General features: G+C 32.0%; 1 protein-coding gene and 1 long non-coding RNA gene across 3 annotated transcripts in view; one reads left to right on the top strand and one right to left on the bottom strand.

Moving 5' to 3' along the window:
- The first annotated feature begins 1,854 nt into the window (after nucleotides 1–1,854).
- Nucleotides 1,855–15,956, top strand: LOC139496429 (uncharacterized). Of its 2 annotated transcripts, none has more exons than XM_071285028.1 (3): nucleotides 1,855–2,020; nucleotides 14,407–14,711; nucleotides 15,887–15,956. In XM_071285028.1, the coding sequence occupies exons 1-2, from the start codon at nucleotides 1,906–1,908 to the stop codon at nucleotides 14,700–14,702; spliced, it is 411 nt and encodes a 136-aa protein (XP_071141129.1). In that variant the 5' UTR covers nucleotides 1,855–1,905; the 3' UTR covers nucleotides 14,703–14,711; nucleotides 15,887–15,956. The 2 variants fall into 2 exon arrangements, with proteins under 2 accessions (XP_071141129.1, XP_071141128.1); XM_071285027.1 differs by lacking the exon at nucleotides 1,855–2,020 and adding an exon at nucleotides 12,934–13,180.
- Nucleotides 15,957–26,861: 10,905 nt separating this feature from the next.
- Nucleotides 26,862–27,898, bottom strand: part of LOC139496433 (uncharacterized) — a 29,343-nt gene continuing 28,306 nt past the window's right edge. Inside the window, exon 3 of the long non-coding RNA XR_011657658.1 lies at nucleotides 26,862–27,647. This is a non-coding gene — a long non-coding RNA (uncharacterized lncRNA). The remainder of the gene's footprint in view (nucleotides 27,648–27,898) is intronic.

Raw genomic sequence — 27,898 nt, 5'->3', positions numbered from 1 at the left:
CGTAAATTGATATGTAAAAAGGAACCTTATCTAACGGACTATAACGAACTACAAAATTGAATAAACACTACACAATTGAATAAACACTACAAAATTGAATAAACACTACAAAATCAAGTCATGAACAAGTACGGAAACTTGATACTTTATAGCTTTGGGTCAGTCATTTCAGCTATGTAAACAGTACGGAAACGTTGTATCGAATCTTTTTATATATTTTGAGTATAATACTAGTATGTAAACATGATAAATTGATGCATATAATATTTTTTGAACATACTGAGGATTAATCAATATTTGTTGGATACATATTTTTGTGGGTTTCGTAAGAACAGATGAACCACGAATTTAAATGTTCAACGAATGAAAAATTCAATCAAAAGCTCGTTTGCAAACGTCGGCAAAACCATGGAATTAAATATCTCTGAAAGCGCGAGTTTATCTCAAACCACGAAATGCTACCGACAAAAATAAATAAATATATAGATCCTGTTATGATTGTTTCAGCTAGTAAGTGTACATCATGTAAGGTGATTACGCATAAAATGAAATACTAAAATCATCGGTAGATAGTGCGTATGTTAACATTGGTTTTGTATTTTAATGCGTGGATGCAGTCATGTTTTTACTATAGCGAACATATCAATGTTTGAGATTACATGTACATAAATTTGTAGTGACATGAATTTGAACTGTCGTCCGTCTTAGTCCGACGTAGTATTGCGTATGATGAAACGTAAAGCGGAATTTATGCAATAAATAAACTGATGAAAGACAAATCGAACATCTTGACTATACATTTTTGAATAACGGTGACATGTGCATTAAAAAACCTACAGAGTGCAGTAAATTACAAAGAAGATATTAAATTTGACGACTAATTCATCGAAATATATAAAACAAAACCATGTTCAATGTAAAACATAAAATTACGTGGCCATAGCTTTTCAATTACTTTGATTCACACACAAATTGCCAAAACTGTATATACTATTGCAAGAAACACAACAACAATATAAATATTGGCCTAATGTGTTATAATGAAGTCCAACATTTATTATTCCATCTATAGATGTTTTAGTAGGAACCAATCACACAGTTGTTAAAATGTCATGTTTTTTATCATAATAAAATGAAAACTTCCCTCTTTAACAATTCAACAGTAATGATTATATATTTATATATATATAATAATTATAATAAATAAAAACAAAAATAATAATTTCTGGCTAACGCTTTCAAATGCATTAATAAATCTGAATGTGAAACGCGCAAATGCCAAATATGAAAAAAGTAACACGGTTAACCGCGTTACATCAATCAAAACTTAAAGAAGCATTTAATTCTAAAAATGGTTTCTTTTTCCGAATTCTGTTCCTTAGCATACGAACTTAACGTCTGAAATTTTTGAATTGTTAACATGGTATTTTTTTGTATGACTTTACTTCTAATACAACTATGAAAACATAAAATTCATGTTCGATTATAGTTATGTGATTCTTCAAATTAACACTGTATTTAGAAATCGTTTCACATACCTTTGAATCTTTTTACCGAACATTTTGTTGTATATATTAAGATGTTTATATTCTAATTTACATCAAATACGGTCAACCTCAATACGTGAAAGTAGGTTAATCAATCAAGCTGATCAAAGATGATTACAATCAAAATCATTATACACAATGGCCACTAACATGTCTGTTCTCCATCAAGTTGAGTAGTTTTGGGAATATATACCATTGCTAGTAATCCAAGAACGTTACGCATGGCCATATTTGCACTAAGGTTAACCACAAGTCACTTGACGTAGCCTTCAAGATGGGACTACCAACTCTTCTTGTTTTATTTGTCATTGCTGCCTTACCATTCATTCAAGGAACCACACCTGAGTACTTTAGAAGCATGGGACAACCCATGGGTATTGGTGGTGACCAAATCGGAGGTGATATGTATCCTAATGATGAATATACAGCCGGACAAGGTCAAGGTTATGGCTCCAGCTACGGCTCAAGCTCTGGTATGTATCGCATTTCAGTTTAATGTTTTGTCTGTAAAAAAAGATTGATAGTTATCTAGATATTTAATTTTCATCTTTTGAAGCATCATAGGAATTATTTCACAAACGAATACACACGATTTAGGATTAATCGATAACATGGATAACGTCAAAAACAATTTATCGACAGGCTTTTTTTGTAGGTTTTCCTATGGGCACTAAATGCGATCCTTCAATAGCAGACTTTTTTTTGTACTGTTAGGAATCACAATTTATGACCAAACTCAATACATGTAGTTAATAAATCAAGAATTTTCCCAATTTACTGCAGAAATTCAACCAAAAGAATTTACAATGTATTTTGAGTAAATCAAATTTAAACGGCAATAACTGCCCTTTTCCTAGATTTAGATATTTCGGTTTTCAACAGAAAAATTCACACTGAAATTTACGACAAAAAAGACGATTTTCGTTCCCTATTGTTAATTCTCCCTTTTTGAATGGTGATGTTCTTTTAGCACCATCTTACGGTGTTTATATTTCACAACTCGTTCTCTATGCCCGTGTCTATTGTGACGTATTCGATTTCAATACATAATCTATGTATTACTGATATGTTATTAAGCCAGGGATTTCGTTACAACAAATTACTTAAACCCTTTACTAAATTCTTCAATAGTTATAAAGATTTTTTTTTTAAAGTTTGGTTGTACTTATTTTAAACGGAATAGCACATCCTCAATTTTACGGAAATATGTATAACCGTGCCTAGAAATTTACAAACGATCCTGATAAACTTATTAATCCTTTGAATTTACTTTTCATAAAAGGTTACCAATTCAACACTGTAATACTATCATTGAATATTGTTTTATTGGTATAAATATTGATTTTGTTATCAGTAATTTAAAAGCAAACTAAATGTTATTGTTATATACATATACACCTTCATGGATCTACAATCTGTCGATACCTGTAACTTGGCATTGAACAAGGTCATGTTTTTCTCTGACAGTTAATGACGTCTTTACACTGAATCGTTATGGATAGAAAAAAAGAGAATCATATCACACAAAGCGAAAGAAGCACCTCAAAGTAGAATAGAAAAGCTATTCAAAGTAAATCATTAACCTAAAATATGTATTTGCTATCTTTAAACTGCATATATGGCACTTGTAATATTAATATGTAGTATTTGGAAAAAAGAATTGCTTCAATTTATATTGGTGTATTTCTTATTTATATCAGCTTCTGTTATTTACAGGGAGAATATGGTGTACTTGCCGTCGGCGCTGTCGTTCTAGGGAATGGACAATGAGATAAACTTGTGTAGTTCCATTTTACCCCAGATACTGGAACACATGTTGTAAATATTTAAGAAATTATCAAACAGCATCGATGTACCGAGGTTATGGATGATCACCTTATTCTCAGTACCCTCAAAGCTACCCAGGATATATGTACGGTGGAACATCACCTTACCAATAAGACCCACAAATGACATACCCTACATACCCTACAAATCCTGGTTCCGGAGGAGAAAGACTTCCACCAAAAGGTGTTTAAGTATCAAAGGTAAGAAGCCTTTATAATAGTTAATGTTAAGTTAGTTATTATCTGTGTTGTTGATAATTTTTACACTTCAAAGCTGGTGCATATACACAAATCATTGACTTGAATTAATACAAAAATGGATTTGGAGAACATTTGCCTTGAAGGTAATTCAAAATACCATTTCAAACATTAATATAGGCCATAACTTTTTCTATTTTAGACAGAAACCAGTCACAGAACGAACAGACAGATAAGGAATATATTAGTGATAATACGAATTAAATAATCTGCATTTGATATTAATTGTTTCTCTTTATTTGGATCTATTTTGATCATGACATTTTGTTTAGGTCTTTCGTTTGCTTATCTGTCTCTAATATCTCTAAATGTCAACTGTTTCCAACTAAAATATATCTTTCAAATGTGTCGATAATTGGTCGTCTTACAATATTAATTAAACATATATGTTCTGATATAACTTGATGGGATGATCCTTTGAAAGCATTAATTACTGTCCACAGGAAACGAAGATTACATACAAACTGAAATAGTTATAAAAACACAAACTATTGAAATAAAGCAAAATTTCGAGGCACATGTGTTTTTATGTTTTTAAAGAGACAGGATAATAAAATGAGCCAGTGAAATGCAAAGTCCTTTAACGCTGTACAAAATAATTGTCTACCGAATAAAACGTATCCACGGATATTTACTCACATAAGCACCTTGACGGATGCCATATGTAGTGCATGATCTGCTTTCGTGTTTCAAATGCGCCAGAGGTGATCCTTAATCATAAAGAGTGTTTGTGTTGTTCAGTCTTCAGTTTTCCATGATTTGTTTTGAATACTGTCTTCACTTCGAATTTGACTGATAAATGAAAAAAAAAGTCATTCGTCTTTTAATTCATTTATCAGTGATGTTTCTATTTAGTTGTGCATAGCCTGTTGTTGAATTTGGATATATTTTATACTTCTTTCTGACGTTTTCGTATAGCTTTAGATAAACTATAGTTCGCCAAAATAAGGTATTTCTCGTGTACCACGTTATTTCGATAGCTCCAGAATGAAAATCAAGCCAAGTGAAGAATTATCAACAAGATAAACATGATAAATCATATATATGTTTATACCTTGGAACATTCAATCCTTTAATATCGTCGAATAAAACGAGTACCTGCCAATAGATGGCCAAAGAGGAAATCCCTGATAATCATAGATCTGTTTTATATTCCTTTGGAATTTCAATCAATAATGACAAACTGGATATTCCATCACTGTATTGGATATCAAAACTAAAAAAAGTGTCCTTACATACAACGGTATATTGATGGGTCTTTCAAGTGCTCCAAGAAACCTTTTTCTAAATTATCAACATCTTTTTTTATCAGCAATCAAAGCCGGGCTCCAAAGTTCTTGTGCAACTGCCTATTCTAGAGGTGGCGTGAATCAGATGTGGATACTAAAAAATTCTAAAGATCTTTTAGAGTACATACAATCTCAGACTCTCTCATCTGGCAATAGTCTTAAAACATTTGACTTTTCTACACTTTACACAAGCACTCCCCATTTCAAACTAAAAGACAAATTGAAAGAGTTGGTATTGCTTTTTTTTTCATAAAAAAGAATGGCGAACGTAGATACAAGTATCTTGTCTTGGGGAGGAATACATCCTACTATGTAAAGAATCTGTGTAAGGATGCGAACACAAACTACCTCAAAAATGCTTGATTTCTTGATTGACAACAAATTCGTTACGTTTGGAAGACGTGTTTTTCAACTGTCGGAATTCCAATGGGAACCAGTGGTGCCCCTTTTCTTGCAGACTTTATTATAATGAGGCTGACTTCATACAGGAACTTCCTAGGAAGAAAGATAAGAAGATAGAAATATCGTTTAACTTTTTACGTTCTGCTATTCATATGATTTTCTCTCACTAAATAATGCAAAATTTGGTGACTATGTTGAACGAATATATCCCATCGAACTAGATATAAAGGATACTACAGATACAGTTAAATCTGCCTCATATCTTGACTAACATCTAGAAATTAACAATGAGGGTCGGTTGAAAACAAAATTTTACGACAAAAGAGATGATTTCAGTTTCCCATTTGTGAACTTTCCATGTCTATATAGCAACATTCCAGCAGCGCCTGCATACGGAGTATATGTCTCTCAATTGATACGATATTCCCGGGCTTGTATTTCCTATCATGATTTCCTTGATAGAAGGTTGATGCTCACAAGGAAGCTATTAAATCAATAGTTCCAAATGGTGAATTTGAAATCATCCCTTCCTTAATTTTACTGACGCTATCACGAGTTGGTTGACCGTTATGGAATAACCGTTTCACAGATGATATCGGACATATTCCTAGTGTCGTAACTACAATAACCTTCACTTTTTCACGAATGTGACCTACCGAATTAGACTATTTACCGGATTTGTAATAATATAATTAACACGGCAAGTGCCACATGTGGAGCAGGATATCCTTACTGATCACCTGAGATCACCACAAGGTTTTGGTAGAGCTCGTGTTGCTTTGTCTTTAGTTTTCTATGTTGTATCTTGTGTACTATTATTTATCTGTTTGCCTTTTTAATTTTTAGACATGGCATTGTCAGTTTACTTTCAATCTATGAGTTTGACTGACCTTCTGGTATCTTTCGCCCCTCTTGTATCCCCATATGACAATCTACCGTTGAATACAAGTTGCAAGACTGTTAACAGTATGCACGTTGTCTTGCATGTAAAAAGTATATTACCTAATTATACTAAAGATGCTCTAAGTTTCAATTTTAAAATTACTTTTCTACAGACAATTGAAAGACCTCTTTAATGTTTAGGATGTTCGTAAATTTGATTTCTTAAAAACGGTAGGTTTAGTGTCCGGTATAGTGTCCGGCTAGGATTGTGTTTTTTCGAGTGATTTGGTCCATCTTTTTCGATTGAAAATAAATGCGAACAGGCCAATTACCTGCTTATTCGTAATCATACAGGTGTGTTTCATGATTACCTTACTTATTTTGATTACTTTACATGTTTAAATCTACAAAGAAGCACAATATCCTTGTATCTAACAAAATAATGAGTATTTATTATTGTCTATTTGTTTGAGAGCAACCGTGAAATCGTCCGGGTTTTTTTAACAAATGGTCCAGGTTTTTTCGAAGAAAATTGTGATAAAAAAACTTTTTCAATTTAAATCTGTTCGAAAAACGTTCTACCACAGTATTCAATTAGAATTTTTTGATTTCTTTATAAAAAGGTCGTTAGAACACAATGCAGGGGACTTATAATCTTTTCAACTTCATTTCTTTTGTTGTTACAGCTGATAATATTTTTCGTGGTGAACCCCAGATTTTTTTATACAGGACGTTTTATGCTATACCGTTGTCTGTCTGTCGTCAGCAAGTCGCAAAATAATTGTTTATATATATTAATGTATCCTCCCTTTCGGATTTTGAAAAATTTAGATTTTACGTTTCCGAGATATTGGATTTTATTAAAAAACTAGAGGCTCTAACGATCACATTGGTCTATGTGCTGCAGTGCATATAAAACATAGGACACTACGTAAACATTGGAGACAAGAATAGAATTCATGACAAAGTTCTCTGTTTTTGTGACGGTGACTTGCTTGTGTAATATTTACTTTACTAAGCATTCTGGTTGTTTACAAGTATCTCTTTCTATAATGAATTTGGTCCAGTAGATTCAGATGAAATAATTTTTGTAAAACTTAACGGACGACGAAGACGGACAGAGACGAACGCCAAGTGATGGGAAAATCTCACTTGACCCTTTTTGGCCAGATGAGCTAAACGTTGACTTTACAGGTTTTAGACGATATTTTAAAAGTGCTTTTAGAAGTTTTCACGAAACTTTGGTGACTGATTTACATAGATTTAGATACTTTTAACCTCTCTTTACTTTTTCATAAAGTTTTGATCTGACATTGAGTAATTATTTTTAGGTTTCATAACAAGTGAGAACGGATATCGCTTGATGTCAACTCTAGTTATTGGATTTCAATATAATACGGTGAGTTTATTCTATTTGAATTAAATAACGAGAGTTGATATCAAACGATATCCCATTCTCATAAGTTGTTGTTAACCTCATTGTCTTGATATGGTTAATACTCTCATTGTCTTAAATAAAAAAAATACGTGAATCCTTGGTGTAGTATGTTTCACACGAAATATACATCGTCGTATCCTTTAAAGAATAGCCAATGAGATGCCATAATATCAACTTATGAATATGGATGAGCAAATTAAATTAACGCAGATGTTCGTATCATTTTGTTCGTATGACATACTATGCAGTGTGATACGAGAAATGTCTATGCATGCAAAATATAGATAATAAGCTACAACCATGCGCTCATGGCACAGCTGTTAATGAAAAACGCAGTAGGAAACCTACTGGACTGCAGAGAAGAATCAGAAAAATGCTATGTAATAAGAAATATTCTAATTTAAGAAGAAGTCGCCTCCTGCCTCCACAAAATAAAATCATAAAAAAAAAAACAAAAAAAAAAACATACACACACTAAATCCGATCAGTTTTTATTCCCATTTAAAATTAAATTTGAATTCATAATTATACAGACAGTTAACAATGAAATGAATAGTTCATCAGCTTAAAACACTATTGTATTTACGTCTGAATCAAAATTGTCTATGCTAACATTAGATTGTTGGCATCATGGGTATATATAATGAACATGTGATTTATCAGAAGTAACAAACAACAATATATACAAACGAACGATACTTTTTTATAAAGTTTTATCGTAGTACACCATCATCAAACTGAATGAAATGGTTTCGTGCCTTAAAAAGTTCATAATTTGAACTCTTATTTTTTATTGTTTTTAAACGTAAATACACTGATGTTTAACATTTTAAGCTATAGGAAATTTGTATGTATCACTCGATAAAACACGGACGCCCTTGAAATAGCCCGGACTGCTCGCGAAAAAAACTCGAACACATGGAAATGAATTTAGTCTCAAAATACCGTTTTCAATGCAATAAAAAGATTTTTTGTAAAGTGTCTGTATATCTAAGGATATAAGGATTCCATCCATGCATTTTCGTCGACATTTGCCTTGGTATAAGTTAAAAATTGGCTGTATTCAGTTTTTTGGAATAAAAGCATTTTAAGGCTAAATTCAAGTTTTTAACAAAAAATAATATCGAATTTATAATAGATTATTTTTATCTGCAATACAAACACACCATGTCTATCTTTGTATGTTAAACTCAAGCGTCTGTAACACGTCTGTCAGAAAGGAAGTCTGTTTGTTTACATTTTTTTTTATCATAATCACTCGACAAAACGTGGTCACACTCGAAAAAGCCTGATCAAATCATTCGTCAAACTACGATCCTAGCCGTACACTATACATACCGTGATTATAGACGATATAGAATTCAAACGGCCTATTCAGAAATTTTCGCTTTAATCGTTAAAAAGGTCAACGAAACAGTTACTACACCAATCGATTGACACGTCTTATTTTTATTTACCTCCAATTATTCACGTAAGGATATAGGAATGAAACAATCGTGTATGTTACGAATACATGTAATACTCACTTTAGTATATTCACAAATACTTCATATACGTTCCGCCATAAACGAATACTTCCTCGATACGTGAGTTCTGCAACAGCTCTCTTAATAAGGAGTATTTTTACAATGCTCTTGTATTTTCTTGCGTTGGAACAATCATATTTGTATTAAAGCTGACGCATTAACGTTTGGATTTACATGTACATAAAATTAGCTAGAGACGTAAATTTGAACTGTCTAAGTGAAACGTAGTGCATATGATGAAATGTAGAGTAAAATGAATGCAATAAATTAGCTGATGAAAGACAAATCAAACAATTTTACGATACAAATATTGACAACGGTGACATATGCATTCAACAAACCATTCAAGTTTGTTGAAATCAGAAATGTTTCTAACGTAAATTAGCTAATTACAAAACGACATTGAATTTGAACACCAAGTTAACATAATATACAAAACAAAATGAAGGTCAGTGTAAAACATAACATTAAGTGGTCATAAAATTTCACATAATGAATCCTAACATAAATATTGGCCTATTGTCTTATAATGGAGTACAATATGTAGTAGTATATCTATAGATGTTTTAGTAGAAATCAATCCTTGTAAGAGCAAATAAAAACAAAACAATTATACTGTTGTTTAAATGTCATGTTTTATTTCGTAAAACACTGTCTCTTTGACATTTTAACAATAATGACAGCATATATATAAAATAAAAATAAAAATAATAATAAAAATGGTTACATTAAAAATTGTTCTTGTTTAAGCATTAAAGTGCATATGTGAAACTGCATGTGAATCACGCGAATAGCAAAATATGAAAAAAAGTTACGCTTTAAATAACGTTACATACATCATAACTGAAAAGAAACCTTCGCTTCAATGCTCTTCAATTTCGTACTTTATTTTGCCTTTTTAACTTTTTTGGATTCGAGCGTCACTGATGGGTATTTTGTAGACGAAACACGCGTCTGGCGTATGTACAAAATGCAGTCCTGGTATCTATGATGAGTTTATTTAGTTTTGAAAATAGTGTCTTCCAGTGTAGGAATATCAAGAGCTTACGATACAGGTTTCTTTTCACTGAGATATTGTAATGAAAGTGTTTTGTACATACCAGCTATTTTTTATCTCGTAATTTTAAAAAATGTCACAAAATTATATCGGTATACACTATCTGTAGAAATAAAGTGGATCGAAACCTTTGCCATTTACTCCAATTTTCTGTTTCTCTGGAATTTCTATCTTTTGAACAGATATACCCGACCTCTTATATTTTTTAAAACGCTGAACATTGTAAAACACTTTTGTCATCTTACTTTGATACGTGTGCTCAGTGTAAAACACTTTTGTCATCTTACTTTGATACGTGTGCTCAGTGTTTGTGTAACATTGTAAAACACTTTTGTCATCTTACTTTGATACGTGTGCTCAGTGTTTGTGTAACATTGTAAAACACTTTTGTCATCTTACTTTGATACGTGTGCTCAGTGTTTGTGTAACATTGTAAAACACTTTTGTCATCTTACTTTGATACGTGTGCTCAGTGTTTGTGTAACATTGTAAAACACTTTTGTCATCTTACTTTGATACGTGTGCTCAGTGTTTGTGTAACATTGTAAAACACTTTTGTCATCTTACTTTGATACGTGTGCTCAGTGTTTGTGTAACATTGTAAAACACTTTTGTCATCTTACTTTGATACGTGTGCTCAGTGTTTGTGTAACATTGTAAAACACTTTTGTCATCTTACTTTGATACGTGTGCTCAGTGTTTGTGTAACATTGTAAAACACTTTTGTCATCTTACTTTGATACGTGTGCTCAGTGTTTGTGTAACATTGTAAAACACTTTTGTCATCTTACTTTGATACGTGTGCTCAGTGTTTGTGTAACATTGTAAAACACTTTTGTCATCTTACTTTGATACGTGTGCTCAGTGTTTGTGTAACATTGTAAAACACTTTTGTCATCTTACTTTGATACGTGTGCTCAGTGTTTGTGTAACATTGTAAAACACTTTTGTCATCTTACTTTGATACGTGTGCTCAGTGTTTGTGTAACATATTCTTTTATTTAATTATATTGTAAAAACTGTATTTCACTGTTTATCTAGCTAACACAAATTATTTGTACAACACTTTATTCACGTTTGGAAAAAAAAAAAAAAGATTTCACAACACCATGATATGTCCGGAGGTTGTGCGTTGAACATCTCCTTCTACCGTAAAGAACCTACAAATACACTCATCAAAGATATCAGGATTAAATTTTGTATTTACGCCTGACTTGCGTTTCTTCTCTTAGGGAGGGATAAATCATACTTTGTAAAGAATCACTCTGATTCAAACAAAAAATTCTTTGAAACCGATATTATCAAGATGCTTGATTTCTTGATTGACAACATATTTGTAACGTTCGGAGGACGTGTTTTTCAACTGACTGTCGGCATCCCAATGGGAAAAAACTGTGCCCCTCTACTTGCCGACTTGTTTCTTTATTATTATGAGGCTGACTTCATGCAGGAACTTCTTAGGAAGAAAGATAAGAAGTTAGCAATATCCTTTAACTCTATTTTCCGATATATAGATGACGTTCTTTCACTAAACAATTCAAAATTTGGTGGAACGAATCTATCCCATGGAATTGGAGATAAAGGATACTACAGATACAGTTAAGTCGGCTTCATATCTTGACTTACATCTAGAAATTGACAATGAGGGTCGGTTGAAAACAAAACTTTACGACAAAAGAGATGATTTCAGCTTTCCAATTGTGAACTTACCATTTCTAAGTAGCAACATTCCAGCAGCACCTGCATACGGGGTATATATCTCCCAGTTGATACGATATTCCCGTGCTTGCATTTCCTATCATGATTTTCGTGATAGAGGTTTACTGCTCACAAGGAAGCTATTAAACCAAGAGTTCCAAATGGTGAAGTTGAAATCATCCCTTCGTGCATTTTACGGTCGCCATCACGAGTTAGTTGACCGTTATGGAATAACCGTTTCACAAATGATATCGGATATGTTCCTTACGTCTTAACTACAATTCCCTTCCCTTTCATGAATGTGACCTACCGAATTAGACTATTTACCGGATTTGTAATCACATAAGCAACACGACGGTTGCCACATGTGGAGCAGGATCTGCTTACCCTTCCGGAGCACCTGAGATCACCCCTAGTTTTTGGTGGGGTTCGTGTTGTTTGTTCTTAAGTTTTCTATGTTGTGTCATGTGTACTATTGTTTTTCTGTTTGTCTTTTTCATTTGTAGCCATGGCGTTGTCAGTTTGTTTAAGATTTATTAGTTTGACTGTCCCTTTAGTATCTTTCGTCCCTCTTTTACTAGGTAACTGATTTCCCCTAATCTGACTTCTGGTAATTTGCTCACGAAATTAGCGTCTGAAATTCTTGAATTGTTAACTTTATAATTTTTTTAAGGTCTGTACTTCTCATACAACTTTAAAAACATAAAATTCATATTCGAATATAGCTATGTTATACTTCAAATTAACACTTCACTTGGCTATAAATACAAATACCTTTGATTCGTTTTACCGAACATTTTGTTATACATGTTAAGATGTACATATTCTAATTAACATCAATTCTGGTCAACCTCAAACCGTAAAAGTAGGTTAATCAATCAAGCAGATCAAAGATGATTTCCATCAAAATCATTATATACAATGGCCACTAACATGTCTGTTCTCTATCAAGATGAAAGGTATAGGGTATATATAGTAAGTTCTAGTAGAGTAAACACGCTATACTTGAGCATAGCGTCGATAAGGTTTACAACAAGTCACTTGACGTAGCCAAAACAATGGGACTACCAACTCTTCTTTTTTTGTTTGTCATTGCTGCCTTACCATTCATTCAAGGAACCACACCTGAGTACTATAGAAGCATGGGACAACCGATGGGTATTGGTGGTGGCCAAGTCGGAGGTGATATGTATCCTAATGATGAATATACAGGCGGACAAAGTCAAGGTTATGGCTCCAGATACGGCTCAAGTTCTGGTTTGTATTTGTTTTTCAATCTACGTTGAAACCACCTTTATATGCATTTCTCAGGTCAGGAGCCTGTAATGCAGTGTTTTGTTCATTTTTTGTACATACATTAGGCTGTTAATTTTCTCGTGTGAATTGTTTTACATTGTCATGTCGGGACCTTTTATAGCTGACTATGCAATGTGGGCTTTGCTCATTATTGAAGGCCGTAGTGTGACCTGTAGTTGTTAATTTCTTTGTCATTTTGGTCTCTTGTGGAGAGTTGTCTCATTGTCAATCATACCACATCTTCTTTTTTTATATTCAAAAGTAAAATTCAAATTTATCTTAATAACTACACTGTCTCAATTGTCTTTTTTGAAGCATCTTAGGACATGTGCACAGAATGAATTGTGATTGGCCAATACCGTCATAAACAATTGTTTAGTAACAAACAATATGCTTTGTATCTTTGATGAAAACTGATGCAAAATTTCCCACTGATCAGTTATTAGATTTCGAAATTTTCGCCTAATTCGGAAAAAATCAATTTTGATTTTATTTTTTAAGTGTTTTAACGCCACTTGTAAGCACTACCTTAAGCCTATTTCGTGGCGACCTACGATAGCATAACTGACAATCACGGTGAATAAAGATTAGAGTCGAGTGCACCCGTACGAGCGGGATTGGAACTCTTAACCTCAGTGTTGACATTCTAGTGATTACAGTAGTAACTATTAGGACCACGTGGCTACCTAGGCTCATTTTTCTCATATTTGAAATAGAAGATGAAATATACAACAAAAAAGTAGATTAACAAAAAAAACGAACTCCGAGAAAAATTCTAAATTCGTATTAAGTAAATTGCAAAATCAACAGCTCAAACGAATTGATAATGACTAGCATATCCCTGATTTGGTACAGTGCAAAATGGTTGATTAAATGTTGTTTTATAGCCAGATAAACCTCTTATTTGTTAGCATGACTGTCAACGCTAAAATCAAAATAAGAAATTAAAATTAAAAAAAAATACAACATCAATAAGGATAAAAGTAAAACTAATACGCTATTAACAATATAACATAAGCTATTTCGAATCAGTGATTGAGTTACTAAACTTGTAATTTTTTCATGTTTCTTTTCGACTGCATAATTTTTATGTAGAAATATTTGTATACTTATGTATTACTCAAAACAGAATTGCTTCATTTTACATTGTTGTATGGATTTTCTAAATCAATCCCTTTCATATTTAGGACGAATATGGTGTACTTGTCGTCGGCGATGTCGTTATAGGGAATGGACCATGAGATACACCTGTATGCTACCATTTTATCCCAGATACTGGAGAACATGTTGTAAATATTTAAGAAATTATCAAACATCATCAATGTACCGTGGTTACGGAGGATCACCTTATTCTCAGTACCCTCAAAGTTACCCGGGATCTATATACGGTACACCTTACCAACAAGACCCTCAAATGACATACCCTACATATCCTACATATCCTGGTTCAGGAGGAGGAAGACTTCCACCAAAAGGGGCATAACAAGATCGGGTAAGAAGTTTAATTAGTAAAGGTGAATCTTAGGTCGTTTTTGAGTTTGTCATGATCAGTATTTTCAATGGTTTTAATATTTGTCTATTGGTGTATCAAATTAACTTCAACAATAATCACGAAAAACTAGTTGCCTCGATTTTAATATAGGCGACAATCATTCATAACTGTCTTTCCTTTGTATCGTTTTATCAATTGGAATACCAGCTCTTTACATAGATAGATACGTCATATAGCTTTTCCTAACAATTAAACCTTATTGCATAGTTGCTATTTGCAACCAAACAAGAAAAGTCACAAAAAATAAAAAAAATAAATAAATGCAAAACCTAAAGGACTTACTGAAATATTATTTAAAGCCAATGACATTTTATTGAAGACAATATATCAAAGATTAAAATATTAATTAGTTCTCATATAATGAATTTTGACTTCGTTTACATTCAGATAATGCAATTATATTGTAAATTCTTAAATGGGGATAATATTGGAGCGTAGACATATTACAGTTGAATATTAATAGTCTTTAATTTAGTTCTAATCGATTAATAGCGAAAAAAACTGGACCGATAAAACAATTATACCACTATGCGTATAAATATGCACTTTCGCAGTCCTACAAACTGTAGAGAGCTATATTTCTTATTGCACAGATTCAGATTTTGGCGGATGCAAGATTTTCTTGGTGTGTTGAAGACGATTTGGTGGTCTTCGGGTTCTGTTTTACTTTTTGGTCTGGTTTCTCTGACACGTTCCTCATTTCCATTCTCAATTTTAGTATCTATCGGATTTTTTTGTAATTTAACTAATGAATGAACAAGTAATGTTGATTACAATAGCTTTCAAAGGTACCAGGATTATAATTTAATACGCCAGTCGCGCGTTTCGTCTACATAAGACTCATCAGTGACGCCCAGACCGAAACAGTTAAAAAGCCAAACAAATACAAAGTTGAAGAGCATTTAGGACCCAAAAGAGACAACAGATTATTCCGATTGTTGTCTATTCAAACAGTTTGTGTTTTCCATCATATCGTGATATCATATTCCCCTCTGTATAATAAACTAAACACAATATGTCTTTGCTAGTAAAATAACACATATTTAAAAACATTGGTTAAAATATGTTTTTAACCGTAGATTTCAGCCTAAAATGTAATATTATTTATATTGTAGATATTAACCAAAAACAGACAGATAACGGAATTGTTTTAAGTTATATGAATTAAATAATCTGCATTCTAAATCATGTGTTTCTATCTTTATTGTGTTACTTGTCTTTATAATGTTTTAAAGAAAACACGTGTCCTTATGCCTTTATTGTTGTGTTTTCATTTTGATATGAATAAATTAAAAAGTTCAGGGCCAGTATGCATACAATCCAATAAGTGAAAATATCCAATCGTAATACTAATTTATCGAAGAACCTTTAGAAAAATCCGTCTGTTCGGAACAAATCTCACCCTAAGTAGCTTAATGCATTCGGGCCGGGCCCTTATATTTATGTGAATAGAACACACATGTTCGAATATATCTTTATATGATTCTCTTTTTTTTGTTTTATTACCGCTGATTCCTAGGACTTTTGTTTCCGATCAGGGTAAAACATGAAAGTCTATCAAATGGATTATGATTGATATATTTAAAGAAAACTCATTAAAGTTTTCAAAAGAGGTCAATAAATAAAGGGAAAAAAATGAAATTGAAGAATATCTTCGATGTCCGGATGACTTTTCAGCTAAGGTTGAACAAAAAAATCCCACAAAACAAATTATTGAAAAAATACATTGATACAAATGTTTGTATTTCTACCCAAATAGTTGCGTACTTATACAGCCAGTAATTAGATAAAAACCCAGATATTCTGGTAGACTGAACAGATGTTCTGGTAGACTGGATAAATCAAAATATCTAGCGACGGAAAAGCAGTCGAAAGCAAACTATTCTCTTGAATAAAAAAATAATAATTAACATTTGTTTACTGAATAGAGTTTTCACCAGATTGTTATTTCTCGAGCAATACGAAGAATGCCGTACGTTGAACAGGATTTGCTTTCTAGAATTGACCTCCTCCTCCTATTTAAGCTTAGGTTCGTGTTGTTCAGTCTTTATTTTTGTGTGTCTTGTTTTGTAGACGATGTTCCGAATTGATAGTCAGTTCCTCTTTATGTTAGAAGGGTAACACATATATATTTATTTGAGTGTTAATGTTTTATATAGCTACAATCATATATCCATGTTGCTATCGTCGTACCTTTTTACTTAAAAAAGGCAACATTTGTATACCGCTGTTCATAAGGCATAATTCGAATTACTAAAACACATTCGAGTGAAAAAATTATACCAAGGAAAAAGTAAATTCACAAAAATACTGAACTCAGAGGAAAATCAATTCGGAAAGTCCATAATCACATGGCAAAATCAAATAACAAAAGGAATAATAAACGAATGGACAAGAACTGTCATATTCCTGACTTGGTACAGGCATTTTCAAATGTAGAAAATGGTGGATTGAACCTGGTTTTATAGCTAGCTAAACCTCTCACTTGTATGACAGTCTCATCAAATTCCATTATATTGTCACCGATGCGTGAACAAAACAAACAGACACAATAGGTAAAAATGTAAAAAAATTTAAACAAAAAACAGGGGCACATCAGAGATATTTAACTAAAACAAAAGCAAACACCAACATACACAGAAACAGTTTAATATAACCACTGTCATATTTCTCACTTGGTACAAGACATCTTAAGAGAACATGGTGGGTTGAAACTGGTTGTTTGGCTATCCAAACCTCGCACGTCTATACCAATGTTTAAAAGACATGACAGTTTTTCATTTTGACTTCATACTAATTACAGTTATTGCACTTTGGTATAATTGATCTTTTTATAAGTTCCCATTCGACGTTTATAAAACTAGTGCCAATAATGTCTCGCCGATTTATACTTTTTCATAATTCAAGCATATTTTATATTCTTATTAAAAAAGTTACTGTAAATAGAATATTTTCGTCACTTTTCTGCGGTTTCATGCGGAACAGAATGTAACGACTATCATAATACTTGTTTATGCGTTTCTCTGTAATGAGTAATTTTGTGTTTGTTTGTGCTGCATACATATCAACGCGGGGGGGGGGGGGGGGGGGGGTTTGTTGGTTGGCTAGCCATAATACCTTAAATATTTGTTTTGACTTTATGTTTTACAACAATCGATTGTAACGAACAAACACCAATATATTTACCATTAAAAAGTAAGATAACAAAATTACCGAGCTCTGAGGAGAATTTTTAAAGGAAAGTCATTGGGCAAATAATAAAACTGCAAGCTTAAACACATTAACAGAATGAATAACAACTGTCGTCTACCTGTCCAGGTGCAGACATTTGTTTATGAAGAAAATGGTAGATCAAACAAAGTTTTATAGCTTGCCTTACCTCTCACTTGTATCACAGTCGCATAACTGTTCATTTTGTTGACATACTCAAATTACTGCATTCAACACCTTTCCGAATCTGTCAATATGTCATTGTTTCAATACAAGAAGAAATGTGCTAAAATTCTGCAAATTCAGATGGAAATTTTATCAACTAATTCAAATATACCGGTGAAATCGATTTTAAAGGATTTATAACGTAATTTTATGAACGATTATGCACGGCCGCTGTTATAACATAATTCAAACCTTCTCGAAAAAAAAATATCCTGCTAAGTTATGCATAAATATCCCTGCCTTCTGTAAAGACATATGCTATTTGATATATCACAATAAACCTTGCTTTCTGTAAAATAGTTATCATGCATTTTACGTTCCCGGTAAATCCAGTAAAGCGCTTTGGACGCGAGAAATTATTAAACGTGCTGTTTTCTAATGTTTACAGAATAGATTACAAATTAACCAATCAGATTATTAATATCGGTATAACATAGGAAATATCAACTCAGGGAAAATGTCGGACAATTTAGAAGTTTTGTGCTTAGGAACAGTTTCACGAGTCAGACTTTTTGTCGAACTATGAAAACAAGATATTATCAACACTATACCAAAAAAGTCATGTGGATTATTAAATTAAGTTGATGAAAAAATTTGATACTGGAACTTTTACAAGATGACGATAGACAGCTAGTTGGTGTCATTACGGTATTTTTTCAATTACGTATAATTTACAAAATCATGAGAGGAAATGACAAAAACACGACAAGGAAGAATAAACGAAAATTGAATGCAATGGTAATATAAAAGTTTAAATAAATCTTACTTAGCAGAAAACATTAGCTAACATGTACTCATACGGTTCTCTTTTGTTTGTCCTAAAGAGTATTAGCAACAACAGGAATTCGTTTAGTTTTTAAAAGAAGCACACAGCTAACCAAGTTGACATAAGCCGTCCCTTCGATAAAACCTCTGGCAGTAGCAATATATCACTGTTGTACCAAACAGGGCTTTACATTTGGAGGAAGTTCATAACTAAACGTAGGTTCAGCACCTGTTTTAAAAGAAACGGACACCAACAGACATTAAAAAAAACCACAGCCACTAAATACATACAACATCATGGTAAATAATAATTATTATAGACATTATCTATTTCAATGTTAAAAATGAAGTAGTATATTTCATACGCCTTTTGCAAATGTCGTTCCGACAATAAAGCTCATTTACAAAAGACATCCAAAAGGGAGACAATTCAATATTAATCAACAGGATTTACTGAAGATAGTGCAAGTAATTGTTGAAGCGAGAAATATTGAGTTCGTTAACGTATACAATAATTTAAAGAACATTTGACGAAATATTGAATCTTCGACGTTGGGATTGATAACTTTGACTTTAGATATCGTATCAAAATAATTCTAAATTAGCTGTGTTTACCTAGCAGGGAAATAAGCATGTCAACGTATTTGTGTTCTTTATAATAGATGTCCCTATGACAATATACTACTTCATATTCTGTAGGAATAAATATTCCATATAATTCATCCTGTATGTTTGTAATATTTCTCCAATTCAAAACTCTAAAAAAAAAACAGTATGATCGCCGACATGGACTTTGAAAAAATGTAAGTAGATAACAACAAAACGATTTCTATAGTATATATAAAAAATAGAAAACGTGGTATGATTGTCAATGACACAACTCTTCACAAGAGACCAAATGACACAGAAATAACATCTTAGGTCACCGCACAGCTTCGAACAATGACCAACAATTAATTCTTTAATGTGCAAACAAATATGTTATACAGCAACAAACGACAATTACTCAATTATAGGTTCCTGACTTGATACAGACACATACAACTGTAAACAATATCGGAGGGTTTCACATTAAATTCTTTTTATTACATTATAATGCTTTTTAAAAACTAATCAACTTTTTTTAAAGCTATTTTTTGTATATATATCCAATCATTGAAATGTTCAAACTTGTATATTCCGAGCGTAATCATGTTTTATTGTGTGTATTTGTTTCAATGGATACACATTGTATATCAAAACATGATTGATAAATTTTCATTTTATTAGGAAATAAAACATGACATTAACTCAACCTTGTAAATGCTTTAAGCGAATAAAAATGATTGATTCCTGGTTAAACGTCTATAAAATGCAATTATATATATAATACCTCATTAAAACACAATAGGCGAACATTTATGTTGTTTTTATATTCCTTGTGAACAAATATACTTTTTGTTTTTGATAATTTTTATACAAATCAAAGTTTTCAGTTTAAAAACACACACATAATGTTATGTTTAACGCTCAGTGTGATTGTTTAGTTTTTATGAATAACTGCTATTAAGATGGAATTATTCTAAACTTGGACAGACTCCCTACATTCGCGAATTCTGTGTTCCCTGATGATTTTGTTTTATCTTCCATCCATTTTTCTTTATGCCGTTGTAATGAAAAGGTGGTCTGATTTGACCGAACAACAGAAAAAAACATTTATTTAATACTTTTATTTGAACGTCATACATGTTAAGGTGGTACCCAACACTTTCACTAAAATTAATTTGGCTTGTTTAATTTTCATAAAATTTTGACAAAGTATTTACTTTGATCCTTTAACAAAAATATAAAAAATTCAAAAAATTTGAACCAAGCGTTTTATCAGAAAAATTACACTGATTATATAGCAGCACTCACTGTAGTGTTAGGTACCACCTTAAACAGCGTGTGACTCGAAAAAAAAAAACAACTTTAAAAGATTTGTCCTCGACATTTAATTTCCTACGCTCTATTATATACAAAAGGTGACACCAAAATATAATATTTCCAAAGCTTCAATATATACATATAGGTTCAATCATATATCTTATGTCCCAAGCATGAATATAAGATTCATATATCTTCTTATACCTATGTAGCATATAAGTATATAACATCATCTAATTTTCAAAGCTTGACTGACTTTCAATAAGTATCGATGAATAACCACTTTGGGATGCGCATGTCAATGTTTTAGAAAAAAATTGAGTAAAATGTTTGTGCTATATGTTCTATATACAGTGATGTTAAACACATCTTGAATTGTGGTCTAAATCGTCTCATGAAGGTGAGTCTTGAAACTTTCAAGACTATGCACTAGTGGTGGACTGGTTAGTGGAAGTGTGTTCCTTATTGGTCTAGGGTAGAACAATTCTTACCTCACTTTTGTTCTACATGTTGTTTATTGGAAACTGTTGATGTTTAAGTTCCGGGATATTCTGTCTGGTGGAATGAGCGTGTCTTCTATATTAACATTAACCATCCCGTTTGCAAGTTTGTACACCATTGTAAGTCTTGCTGTTTTTCTCCGATCTTCAAGGGATTTCCATTCTAGTGATGGGATGTGATATCTGTTAGTGACATACCTGTTTGGTTTATTAAACACCTGTCATTTTTGGGTCCTTTTTAGCTTTTTGTTAAGTTCGAGTCTGTGAAGAAGGCGGTACTTTTACTTTGAATTAATAAATGTTTATCCATTTTGACTTGAGTTGTCTCATTGACACTTGGAGCCTGGCTTTGTTAAATATTTTTGTTTAGTAAGAAGGATTAAAAGCAGGAACATTCACGTTTGATATATCTTCGAAACGAAACAATTACAATAAGACCAAACTGAACCTCTTGTTAACAGCATGTTGGATATTCAAGTATGGACCAGGCAGACTATTTCATATTTGTGAGGCCAGGATTTCTTGCGATAGACTAAACATTTATATTTTAAACCAGGCAATACTCCTGTTCACATCCGGGTTGAGTTGTTTTTGAAATCCAGTCAGAAAATCATTTTAACAGCAGATTCACATTTAGAAACACACAATCGTTATATTTATCAGCTGTCAAGGATTCTGATATCAGAACAAACAGATAATCTCCTAAATAACAGGCAAGGATTTAGTTTTAAAACTTGCAAAAGATCTTTTCAATAGCAGGCAAGGATTTTGTTTTAAAAATCCGCCATGATTTTATATTGCAAACAGAGAAGGAAATCTCTTTAGGCAAGAATTCCTTTTATACACCGGGCAGAATATATCTTCAACAGGTGGTTAGGATTATTATTATAGACCAGACATGGCATATCTCCAACGGTAGGCCAGAATTCTCATTATATACCTGTCAGAAGATATCTTCAACAGAGGGTTACGATTCTTATTACAGAACACCCGAGACATATCTGCAACGACAGGTACAGATTTTGTATTAATTAAGGAAAGACTATAATGTTTTTTTTCTATATATGAAGAAATAACATAAAAATTGTGGTGCTCACTGAATAACGCGCATAGCGGGTTATTTAAAGTGTGCAATGTATTTTTTATGTTAATTCGAATAGGCAGACAAAATATTACAGTCATTTCTTGTAACTCAATTCTTCATTCCATTTTAAACCGGAGTTAATCATGAAAAAAACCGTTGATGACGTCACGGTCTCATGACAAAATATGACTGTGGCTGATGAACAAAACGACGTCAGCCAATCAGAAGACACGTTTCATCCAAAATTAAATTATTACCTAGTAGATGCTTTTTCCCAGAGCGGATTGGAATGTTTATTAAAGACCAAGCGGAACATCTCTTAGACTGCATGAGATTATTTTTGTCGCAGACCAGACAGAAATATTTTTAAGACAGCTATCAAAACAGTATAGATGGACGAGTAACCATTTAGCCTTACTATTACAAAAGAGCGCTGAACAACACCATATTACAGGGATTAAGGCATAAAGTTGAAATAAACTGACAACGTCATGGCTAAAAAAAGAAGAAAAGGCAAAGAAACAAATAATAGTAAACAAAACGCTACATAGAAAACTGAAATCTGAGTAAGCAACTCGAACTTCACAAAAAAACTGAGGTTGATATGAAAATTATAAAATATAAAACAAATTGCAAAATGCTAGAATTATCAAAGGTATTAAGACAACGAAATATAACATAACTCAAGGTAAATGATCAAAACGTAAAAACATTACATCCAAATCACAATATAATCTTCCCAACCTTTAGAGCAATTTTGTCCATTGGGGACATCTGTCGATGTATAGTTAGATGATTTTAACAGAGATACGAAAGCTACCAAAAGGAACATCAAACTCATAAGTCGTACCTCTTATAATGCCACGACAAACATATCTAACCGACGAAAAGACAATGAAATATGTAGAAAACTAAAGTTTCATTGCTTCTTTATTTATCTCCCTTCAGGGATTTTTCTATCATTCATCGTCATCTTTTTATAGAAATAGAAGTGTTTTATTCACATTGATATCTGTACTACATATTTCTAACTTGTTGTGATATATGTTATATGGTGGCCTTCGACCGTTTTTGCTCTTTGGTCGGGTTGCTGTCTTTTTAACACAATCCCGATTTTCATTCTTCTCTATTGTATATGTGTTTGGTTTGCAGTGATGACAATACATGTGTGTATACTATATCTTATATGACACATCTGAACGAGTGTATTTTCATAAAATAAATAAAAAACAAAGACACTAAAAATTACTTCTACATCATATTCTTTAATTTATATAACTCGAAATAAATCTCTGCTCATTCTACGTATGACTTCTTTCTGCAATAGAAATGTATAGCAATTCAGGCTGCAATAAATATATATAAAGTAAAATCACAAAAACACTGAACTCCGAGAAAAAATCACAATGGAAAGTCCCTAATCAAATTGCAAAATCAAAAGCTCATACACATCAAACGAATTGACAACAGCATATTCGTAAGTAGAAAATGTAGGTGTAAACCTGCTTGTATAGCAGGCTAAATCTCACACTTCTTTAACTGTCACATATTTCGAAATTTAAAATTTTTATTTACATATATTTTAAATAGGTTGAAGGTAATGTTCGCTTAAACGCGACAATTTGATGAAACAAAATGAATTGTGATATCTCGATACTTTATCAATATAAAACAAAAAAATCAAAAAAAATATTTAAGCTAAACATTACAACCACTGAAGTAGAATTCTTGATTGTGACAGGCGCATTTAGAATGTAGCATGGAGGTGAAACTTGATTGATAGAGTACTAGTTCATTAAGAGCATGTCTTGTATCCTTTACCTCCAATTATACAATTAAGAAGATCAAGTTTTGTATGATTCACCATTATAACACGATGACGAGGTATGGTTAATATTAAGATTAAGTTAATGTACCAGAAGATAAGCATACAAAAGCCAACAATATAGAATCGCGACTGCCTTCACATTAAATCGTTCTCTAATATAGGCTTCTTACCTGAACATCTTATTTGGCACCTTTTGGTGGCAACATTCCCATTCCCATTCCCATTGCCATTCCATATTCAGGAATTTGGTAAGTTGGTGGATTTTGAGGGAATGTTGATCCTCCAAAACCACCACAAAATGATGATGTTTGATAACTGCTCAGATATTTACAACATGTGTTCCAGTTTCTGGGGTAAAATTCTGGAAGCATACAGGTGTACCTCATAGTCCTTTCCCTATAACGACATCGCCGACGGCAAGTACACCATATTCTTCCTGATCATGAAAGAGAAATGACGATTTACAAAATATGAATTTCTCATATAGCATGTGTATATAATGCAGTTATATGAAAAATGCACCACAGTTTGATAGAAGCAAAATGCTTTAACAAAACATAAAACAAAAAAATAGAAAATTTCAAGATTAAAAATTAATAAAGTACTAGTATTGTTTTCACATGTTGAGCAGGGTGTGTTTACATTTTTAAAGCACCTGGGCTCATGCGGATTATGTGCATGTACACCGCACATTTACTTATAGTCAAGATACGAAACGTAAGACATATCTACCTTTTATAATATAGTATTATTCATATATGTTTGTACTAATGATGAACAGGGTGTGATTTATATCTTTCAACACATATCAATGTCGGAAAAGGACGACATACCTCTTGTGGTATACTTTCAGTGTATAACTACATTAAACAAGGTATTAAATAAAACTGGAAATCAACATCAATTCTAGAAAACCTCCATTTCTTCTTACCTCTTAATTTCATGGTGTTAGTTCAATTATTTTTTAATTTGATGTAATTACCTTTTTTTCTGTTTAGTTGGTTTTTTTCATATTCAACCTATTAATTATGTTTTACATACATATTGTGCATTATAACTTACCTTAGGAAATAAATTGCAAAACTTGATAGTATGGCTTAACCTTTTCATGATTTGTAAACATGAAAACTTAGAAACTAAGCTTACTCCATGCATGCATGGACGAAGGTAACTAACGTTAACTTAGTCCATGCATGCATGGACTAACACAACAGACTTAGTCCATGCATGCATGCACTAAGGCAACTAACCCTAACTTAGTCCATGCTTGCATGGACTAACACAACAGACTTAGTCCATGCATGCATGGACGAAGGCAACCAAGGCCAACTTAGTCCATGCTTGCATGGACGAAGGCAACTAAAATTAACTTTTTTAAAGTTTAAAAAATTTCTAAATGCAAAATATTTCAAAAAAATCAAATTTTTCAAAATTAAAAAAATAAAAAAAATATTTAAAAAAAAATTTCTTTTAAAATTTAATTCTTATAAAAATAAATGAAAAAAACATGAAAAATTTACAAAATTATTTTTTTCCAAAATGCTGAAAAAAGTTTAAATTCCATTTTTTTTTCAAAATTAAACAAAAAGAAGAAAAAAATGGTTAATTATCACCACCAGATATAGGTACCCTTGGATATAGGTATAAATGCCACATGAGAATATTCACGTCTGCCAAAAGATTGGAATGTGTTCACATTTCATTTCAATGGTAAAAACTCTTCACTGAACAGATCAGTTGGAGACGGTCAGTTGGAGTTGATTTGTTTAACATAACCTGGTCAGTAGCTGCAATTAGTTCCTGAAAGTTCCTAATCATTTAGTAGTGGTAAGTGTTATTTTAGTTTGTTGTTATTATATCTGTAATAAACATGTTTTGTTGCACTATGATTTTTGCCTTTGTCTCAATAGCAGCTAACTTTTTGTATATATTGTACATGTACATGCATTTAGTCGTCAAATCATCAACCCAACAATGTAAGATCTGTAAATTTGCTTTCACAAATTTTTTGTTCTTCCCATGCCGGGATTCTAATCCATGCTACTGAGATATTGTGACACCAAATCTGTACAATTTTTAAACACCAGAGAAGAGCAGATGATTTAAACACTTTTGTGTAATCCAGCATTATATAAGATGTTTTTGTGTCTAATGTTATTATTGCAGTTTGAGCATTCAAAAACATGTTCATTGTGTCCACTGGTTGTGTTTGGTTGCTGTCTGCCATATTAAATGGATTTCCTTTTTTTGTTATTTGCTTAAATTTGTCTATTAGCTTTCTCTTTTGAAATTAAATAAAAACAGTTCACAAATTAACTGTGCTGGGCTTATTTTAATTAACCTTCATCAGAAACATACTAACAAAAATTTGAAAGCAAAGGATGTAGATACCATTATCTTGGGACTTAATAAGCCCATGTATAACGATCTTTAAATTCAGGCTTTTGCTCATTGTTGAAGACTTCAGGTGACCTGTACTTGTTTACATCAGTGCCCTACTATGCAGGGCTAGTAGTTGTCTCAATTGCAATCATTCAATGTATCCTTGCTTTTGTATCATTTAAAGACTTCAATTCTTTAATCATTTCAGTTAACACATTTTAATTTCAAAACATTCAACAGATATTTCCAAATAACAAATTTTGTAAACAACAGATATAATTGGTAACTGGTAATTATTTTACAGTCAATATGTTTTTATATTTATCAAGAGGCATCATAATCATGTTCATTAAATTCTTTCCTTGTCAGACTGTTACTGATCTCAAAACCAGTGAAAATTGCAAGTAGCTTTTAGTTTCTAGTAGTACTATTTTGATAAGATGTGTAATTTTTCGTCATTTCTTTTGATGTTCTGTCATATCCAGTCAGACTATTTCACATGTTGAACTTTACTCACAATTATATTTCATCTGTAAATGCTAAATTATGCAACTTCTAATGCAGGGAGACATGAGGGTTACTAATTTTTTAAATGTATAACTAGTTTTTATCTAATACAGTATATTTTTTAATATCAAAATAAAAATAACTAAAACTGAGTATTTAATAACAATATTTATTTGCAATTTTTTTCGTTTTCCGTTATCTAACTTTAGTTTGCCTCAACTAAATGTTATGAAACTTATAAATCTAGGAAATTTGTAGAACATATTGTTGTTAATTGACCATGTTGATTTGCCATAATTTATCACATTCACACATATTCATTGCAAAAACATCTTCTTTTTCATAAGTGTCTACAGGAGCTTGTGTTTCTGTATCTTTTCTTTAAAGAATCATCATGATAGCTTCTGTTCCCTTCACATTCGAGACATAAATGAGATCTTCAGGAAAATATCTACTCCTTATATTTTAATCTGAAAAAACAAAACAAAAAATATGCTTTGACATAGTTTGACATATTTTTACAAGATTGTACATACTGAAATGTCTTGCCTGCTTTATTGTCATGTTTGAACTTTCTGTTGCATGTTTCAATCTGAAGAATATACCACAATTAGTTCCTAAAACATATACACATGACTAAATTTTTCTTCCAACATGATTTTTATTTATTTACTAATCAAGGTGAGAGTAGACAATGAAAAGTAGATAAACATATATAGAT

The sequence above is a fragment of the Mytilus edulis genome, chromosome 11, assembly GCF_963676685.1.
Source record: "Mytilus edulis chromosome 11, xbMytEdul2.2, whole genome shotgun sequence".
NCBI lineage: Eukaryota > Metazoa > Mollusca > Bivalvia > Mytilida > Mytilidae > Mytilus > Mytilus edulis.
The sequence above is the reverse complement of the archived record's forward strand: the minus strand, read 5'-3'. Positions and strand labels throughout refer to the sequence as shown.

What these genes read in the sequence shown, in the direction of transcription:
- LOC139496429 (XM_071285027.1), top strand. Translation starts at nt 12,982, where the DNA reads ATGGGACTACCAACTCTTCTTTTTTTGTTTGTCATTGCTGCCTTACCA. An exon ending in CAGATACGGCTCAAGTTCTG is followed by an intron (nt 13,181 to 14,406) that starts GTTTGTATTTGT and finishes TTTCATATTTAG; the next exon opens with GACGAATATGGTGTACTTGT.